The sequence below is a fragment of the Triticum aestivum genome, chromosome 3B (assembly GCF_018294505.1).
Source record: "Triticum aestivum cultivar Chinese Spring chromosome 3B, IWGSC CS RefSeq v2.1, whole genome shotgun sequence".
Lineage (NCBI taxonomy): Eukaryota > Viridiplantae > Streptophyta > Magnoliopsida > Poales > Poaceae > Triticum > Triticum aestivum.
Genome location: NC_057801.1, coordinates 783,961,631 through 783,969,239, shown reverse-complemented (window position 1 = coordinate 783,969,239; position 7,609 = coordinate 783,961,631). Strand labels below are relative to the sequence as shown.

Sequence of the window (7,609 nt, the reverse complement as noted above, 5' to 3'; positions counted from 1 at the left end):
GTAAGATATGATATCGTAAACTCACTAACTCAGTAGCACACCACCAATCCAGCATATGAAAGACCCCCTAAATCCAACATCACATCCACCATCCACAGAACCAACGCACATCTGTTCTCTTATGTTTCCTCTCTTAGCTAGGGATCAACTCAACTAAACTAACAAGCGCCTATACAGTTCTTCAGTCAAGGACTCGTGAACAGTCAGGGGCAGGGGTGTGTGCTTTAGCTGTCAGCCGCGCTAAACAGGTTCAGCAGTGCCATGAACAGATTGATGATGTCAATGTAGAGCGAGACGGCAGCCCAGACATACTCGTCATACGTGTAACACTTGATGATGTTGTCCGTGTCATGGACAATGTAGCCACTAAAGATGAGTGCCGCCAGCGCGCCATAGATCATGTGAGAGAGCTTGCCCAGCGGGAAGAGGATCTGCATATTTTGAGAAGCCATGATCACTTAATCAGTACTTATTGTAGAATAATAGAGAAGACTGATAGATAAATGGACGACACACCTAACTAGAGAAACTGCATCTAACCTGAATGAACCCAAAGACGAGCAGCATGATGAGAGAAGCAAATAGGAAAGGACCAACACTACTGGAATTCTGTGCCACGAACACTCGGCAAAGGGCCGAAAACCGCCGGCAAAGCCTTTGCCGAGTGTCACCCTCGGCAAAAGCCACCCGGCGTACACCTTTCCGGCAAACAGGAATTTGCCGAGAGTCAGAACACGGGCACTCGGCAAAGACTTTGCCGAGAGCCAAACAGTACAACTCGGCAAATAAAGTAGCTAACAGATAGCAGACGGGGACGGTGTTCCTGACACGTGGGACCAGGGGAACAGGCCGAGGGCCTTCTTTGCCGAGAGCGCCACTCGGAAAAGAGAGCTAGTAGCAAGTGGACACGTGTCAACTCCTGACATGTGGGACCAGGAGAACAGGCCGAGGGCCAACTTTGCCGAGAGCCCCTCTCGGCAGACTCACCCAATAGGAGGCTGACAAGTGTCGACCCCTGACATGTGGGACCAGGAGAACCGGCCGAGGGCCACCTTTGCCGAGAGCCACTCTCGGCAAAGAGAGCCAGTAGCAGGCTGACACGTGTCGACCCCTAACATGTGGGACTAGGAGAACCGGCCGAGGGCCAACTTTGCCGAGAGCCCCTCTCGGCAAAGAGAGCCAGTAGCAGGCTGACACGTGGGTCAAGGAGAATAGGCCAAGGGCCAACATTGCCGAGAGCACCTCTCAGCAAACAGACCCAACAGGAGGCTGACACGTGTCCACCCCCAACATGTGGGACCAGGAGAACAGGCCGAGGGCCAACTTTGCCGAGATCCCATCTCGGCAAAGTCTATCTTTGTCAAGGGCTACGCTCGGCAAACTGAGCCAATAGGGGAGGGCCAAGTCACTTCTCCTAAAAGTCGTGCCCATACTTTGCCGAGTTCCACCGTCGGCAATCCTTTTTCCTTTACCGAGAGGCCTCTCGGACCGATAGGCCTCTCGGTAAAAGGCCAGATTCTACTGGTTGGTACACTTTTACCGAGAGGCCTCTCGGTAAAGGGTGCATGCTGGGACAGTTTCACAGTCTTTACCGAGAGGCGCCCTCGGTAATGGTGTATCCAATAGCCTTTTTCGTTCTGTTTCTTTCCTGCAGCGAAACATATACAGCAGCAACATATAGTTAATCACACATACAACATGTCACATATAGGCATCATTGAACAAAAAAAGCAATGATTCTCAAAAACATTCCACATAAAAGCAATAGTTCCTAAAAGGTGAAATAGTAGTCAAGACACTCGACCAACACAAGTTTACAAGTCTCAAGATGCAAAAGTTCTCAAGCACATACAAGGAACAATTTCAAACAGAACATAACATGAAGTTCACGCGATTTTGCAGATCGGAGTGATAACATCAATATTAGAAGGCGTCATTCCGTTTGCTGCCACAACTCCACCAACTTGAGGTGGAACTACCGGAACATTGTTCGACCCTTGTGATGGGTTGACCCAATAGTGAAATGAATGCATATGGTAATGCCGAAAATGGTGATAGAAATAGTTTGAACGAAACTCACAATGTTCCACTCTGGTGTCAGTGGCATCTCTGGCACTGGTTGGCCTTGCATGGAATAAAGATTGGCCACCATATGTTGTAAAGACTTCACTAGATCATCTTGTGCCTTCTGCTTGGCCTGATTTTCATCTCGTTCTTTCTCGGTGTCAATCAGTTGAGTCTACAATATGGCAATGCAAATGTCACTCATGTTGAAATGCAAATATGCAGGACCATGAAGGATCAATAAAGAAGCACTGACATGAATATCCTCAATAATGCTCATGGAATGTGGTACATGACGCTCTACGGTAGGAGTAAAGCCAGTACTCATAGCACGGAGCGTGTTGACTCCCGAAAGGGAGGAGGTTATGACGGAATCAAGGTGAACCATCATCCGGCCATTCGGTCTACCGCCTGCCGCGGCAATGGCCACAAGAGGGTCAAACGGTAGCACGTGAGGATCAGCGTCAGGCCCGTACGTCTCCTTCAATTTTTTGGTGTTGTTCTCTCCATCTGACTGGGCGGAGAGGGTCCGGTTTGAAGGCCGGGACATGAGTCCCCGTTGAGTCGCCAGAAGAACAATGAGACGTTCCCTGATAATTTGAATCGAAAGGATTAAGAGGTTGTCAAAAAACACCGGCCCTGGGATAAGTTAACTAGGAGTTTGTTGAGACCTTTGGACGACGCTTGCGAGGAGCTGGAGTGTTCGGTAAGCCGGAGGAAAGGATCCCGCTTCCGCTGTTCCAGGTTGTGCGGCGAGCTTTACGTTGCTGCTTCTTCAAAATAAAGTTGGGATCCAAATAATCGAAAGGATGAGAAAACCTTAATTTCTGGCTTGCTTGGTGAGTTTTCTGTTTTGGCACAGATTCTGAGCCAGAGGAAAGAACAATTACCTGTTCGTCACCCGCACGGCTGGCTTCCGATTCCTCCTGAGAACAGTCATTGTCAATGAGATGTACAAAAAATGAGCCAAGAGAGTCAAGTTCTACCTCCGACTCATCATCATCACCATCATCATCCAAGTTTAACTCGAAGTGATTGGTCTTCTTCTTGGCAGGCCTTTTGGTGGCCTTGGTCTTGGTCCGGGACGGCTTCGCCGGCTTATCTTGTGGCTTGTTCCAAAATGGAGAATCGGCCTGTGGAGGTCAGATGATCATAAGTGGATAGTATTAATGAAAACACGATATAAAGTGGAAGCATGATGTGCAACACTTACAGCAGGCGGCTCGTTGAAGGTGCAGTAAGGACTAAGTCCGGTTTTACTGCATTCTGCCCAGGTTTTGTTTAACAAAGCCTTGGTTGCTTCAGTGATTTCTGCAAGAGATAGTTGAATTTCATACTGGCGTTGGGGATCTTTCAAGTCACCGGTATATTCGCACATTAAGCCTGGGCGACGGCTTAATGGCAAGATCCTCCGAGAGAGCCAGCACCGAACAAGGTCGATGCCGGTTAAACCATTAACCATGAAGGCTCTAAGCTTGGAAAAAGTGTGCGCATACTTGGCCCGTTCTTTCGTGCTGATCCACGGTGGGAGTAGATGTGTGTTGCTAAGCCGGTGGTCACGATAACCCGACCGAGGATTCTCGCCTGCTGGAGAGGTGTCTTGGCAATAGAACCAAGTCTGGTTCCAGTCCTTGGATGACTAGGTGGCTTGGCATAGGGGAAACTGGCTTCTTTCCTCTTCTGAATTGAAACTCCACCGAGTTCCAAACTGGGCCTGTCGGTAAACTCTGTCTAACGGTTTAAGTAATAAAACTCTCTGAACAGTTCAACGTTTGGCTCTTCTTGAAGGTAAGCTTCACAGAAGACTTGGAAGTTGCAAATATTGGAGACAGAATTTGGCCCAATATCTTGAGGATGAAGTTGGAAAAAGCGCAGCACATCCCGGAAGAATTTTGAGCCAGGCGGGGTAAACCACCGGATCATGTGATCAGTGAAAACAAATACTTATCCTTCCTTGGGCTCAGGAGGATTTTCAAGGCATGGGACCCTCCAGTGGATGTCCTCTTTCTTGGCTAAAGCACCAGTCGCAACAAAGTTGTTCAAATCTTCCTCGGTGACCTGGGATGGTACCCAGTTGCATGCAGTGAAGGTCTTAGTCATTGTTGATGATCTGAAAAGAAAATTTTGCCGGTTTAAGATTATGTGGTTAAGCTGGCCATTGGTTTAAGGGTAAGAATGGTAAGCGTGCAGTGCGTTAAGCCGGAGGATCGCATTGGAATTATGCAAGGCAAACTATTGGCGGCTTAAGAGGGGACTAATGGTACCTGGTGGGTTATGGTTTATAAGTTAAACCGCCCACACAGCTATCGATTTTCAGATCTGTGAGTGGAAAAATTGCTAAGTGTTGGACAAACAGCTTTCACAAACCGATGCTGTAATTTTGGATCTATGGCAGTTCAAATAATGAAGAAATTCTAAACCTAAGTTGCGGCAGCAGAGCAGTTCATGTGCTCAGATGGGATGTCTCATGGAGGGGGATGCGCTCAAGTAATCAAAAATGAGTTCTAAAGTTGACGCCGCACAAGATGTGCATTAAACTCACACTACTAGGGAAAACCCTAGCAGCAGCGCGGGTTTTGTGCTCACTAGTAGCGCGGGAGGGCGCGCTACTAATAAGGCGCTACAACTATTGCTTAGCAGCAGTGCGTGCATGCCCGCGCTACTGCTAGGACGAATAGCTGCAGCGTTTTTTCGGTACCACGCTGCTGCTAAGGTAACTACTTGCAACGTGTTTTCTGTCCATCACTACTAGTACTTTTTTTTATTTTTTCATTTCTAGTGTATTTATGCGCCATCGTACAAATATTGATACAATACCAGTTATGAGGTTTATATCACTATGTCCATAACAGTGTGTCAAATGAAGGTGGATTAGGTTCAAGTGGAGGCAATATGTGGTGCATGTCAAAAGTATACTACTAATCCAAACTTGATCTAGTTTGGACTAGTAGTACTTTCGATGTGCACCACATGTTGCCTCCACTTGAATCCAATCCGCCAGCACAAGCTATTTAATCATCCTCATAGTCATTACCACAAACAGTATTTATTTCTGTCTAAAAAAATAGTATTTATTTAATCACCACTAACACTAGCTAATAATAATCATCATAGTCATTACCACCAACACTAGCTATTTTATCATCATAGTAATATAGTGTAGCACATCATCATCCTGAAACTCATTTCTAGCTAGCTAATCACTCCTGCTGCTCTCTCTTAGGTAAAATAACATAAAACATGTATAGCTCTCCTCCATGATCAAGCTGGAGCATGCAGATGAACCTGTCTCCTAATCGTGGGTAGCACATCTATTTGCTGCCCCCTAGTACTTCTCTGCGCTCCCCCATCACATATTTGGTCCAGTCTTGCACTATTAAGCATCCGTCGCTAATCTTGAATGCACTAAAGTAATCTGTAGGATATCTTGGCCGTAAGCTGATAATACTCATGGTACCTTCAGTCTCGATCCCATAAGGCACAACATTCATCGGGAGTCCCTGTTGAAGAACATCGTATGTTAACATACTTAGCAATGAAGTTTAGTTTCAAAAATAATGTATGAAAAAGATGCACTGATGGCAAATAGTAAAAATCTTACCATCCTTCCTAAATAGATGTGACCATAGTTCATTACGAACACTATTGGTCGCAGATTTCCAGTACTAACATTTCTAAATGCAGGAAGAAAATTTGTCTTGACATTATCAAGATCCTCAAGCCATGAAACATAATGACTGAGCTCCTCGCAGTTGAGTTCAGCCCCAGGACAGTATACGGTCCTGTCTACCAAGCGCTGGACATGTTTGCTTGCACCGAAATAAGCTGACAATACAAATTAGTTGTCAACTATTTTTGAATAAACAATATCGATCAAAGACATAAATATGGTTGAGAAACTTACATAATGGTATAACTGGAGGCATCTGCACATCGACCCAGATGTCGGTATTACCTTCAATATCATCTTCCGGACGAATATCAAAGGTGATAACCATATCAGGCTCAAATGCATAAGTCTTGCATAGTGCTCGCCATGTTTTGCATCCAAAATAGGTGTAGTCGTCTGAATTGTTTTGCATGGAAAATATAACCATGCTCGGTCTTCAAGTAAACTTTCTTTTCCTCCATACTATGACTGAAACCTATCTTATCCAATACAAAAACTCTTGCATGGCAGGGGATACGCTAGTAGAATAGTAAAAAAAATATAAGTGGAAGCAAATGAAGCAGATGTCATGCTTAATTACGAAAAAAGACTTGTCACTGTGACTTACTATATCCACTTTGAAGTTCTTGTCCAGCTTGATGCTGAAGCGCCTATCATCATCTAGGAAGATTCCGTCGCACAGGCCGCACTCGTCTTCGCAGTATTTGCAAATACCGAAATCCTTTTCGTCGTCAGACATTTCCTATGTTCATAGTTAAAACATTAATTGAGAATCGATCGAAGACAACTACCAAGATACTCAACACACAAATCCGGGGCACTCGATATTTCCTACATATTCTGGCACAAGTCATGCCAAAATTCACGGAAAAATCCGGCATGACCTTTGCTAAAATAGGACATATCGAGCACCTGAAATTTGCCGGAACGGAAATGAATCAACACTCCGGCAAAACATAGGCCACTCGGAGGTGTAACCTGCAAACATGACGGGCCACTTGGATATTGAGCAACACAAGATATACATTTCAAAATATCTTATAGGACTCAAATTAGCATGCATTCAATAAGCAAAAGTAAATCATCTCATACGTCCGTACATCGTCGAATATTATCACTAATAGATCACGAATAGTGTCATACATATAACATCACTAATACAACTAAAACCCTAGCACACGACGGGTATCGGCGCGGGCGGTGGACACCCACAGAGAAGGAACCATCACGGAATCATAGCTCCAGTGAGATCCCCGGAGAACCTGCCAGGTATTGGAGAACGGCCTGTGCTCCAACGCAAACAAGTAGCGACGGACGTGCGCGTCCTCCTCACTGACACGGTGACGCACCACCTCCGTGGAGTCCTCGAGCCTCTCGATCATCACTGGCCCACGCGACCGCCACCAAAGAAGGTTCGGGTCAACGACAGGCTGGCTCCTCACCAACCTGCGCCCCCCGGTAGGTAGCGCCTCCCAGTACCACCCCGGCGGAGCCCAGTCCCGGACATGGCCGATCTGGTCAAGCAGGTGTCGTCCTCCGCCGACTCGACGGCGAGGATGCGGGATAGGCATCGTCCACGTCGAGGCGGGAAAATTGCTTTAACTAAAAAATACAAACAAGTTCTTACTAACTAGTTCTATTAATTCAACCAGTTCTTACTAAAAATAAACTTAATATAAATAAAAATATTCTACTACCTAATTAGTACCTAGTTCTTAATATGCAACTAAAATAAACTTACTATAAATAAAAATAAACTTAATATGCAACTAAAATATAAAGAAACCCTAGGCAGAGGTAGGGGAGAGGGAGGAGCGGGCGTGCTCACCTCGGGTGACTGCGACGAGGGAGGGGCAGGGTGGCGTCGAGGTCGGG

The 7,609-nt window shown here is 46.0% G+C and overlaps 1 protein-coding gene across 1 annotated transcript in view; it reads right to left on the bottom strand.

The window, feature by feature from the left end:
* Nucleotides 1-224: 224 nt before the first annotated feature.
* The window catches only part of LOC123072406 (protein LIFEGUARD 2), a 40,051-nt gene continuing 32,666 nt past the window's right edge, over nucleotides 225-7,609 (bottom strand). Inside the window, exon 3 of the mRNA XM_044495957.1 lies at nucleotides 225-431. Coding sequence (XP_044351892.1) covers nucleotides 225-431 — 207 coding nt within the window. The remainder of the gene's footprint in view (nucleotides 432-7,609) is intronic.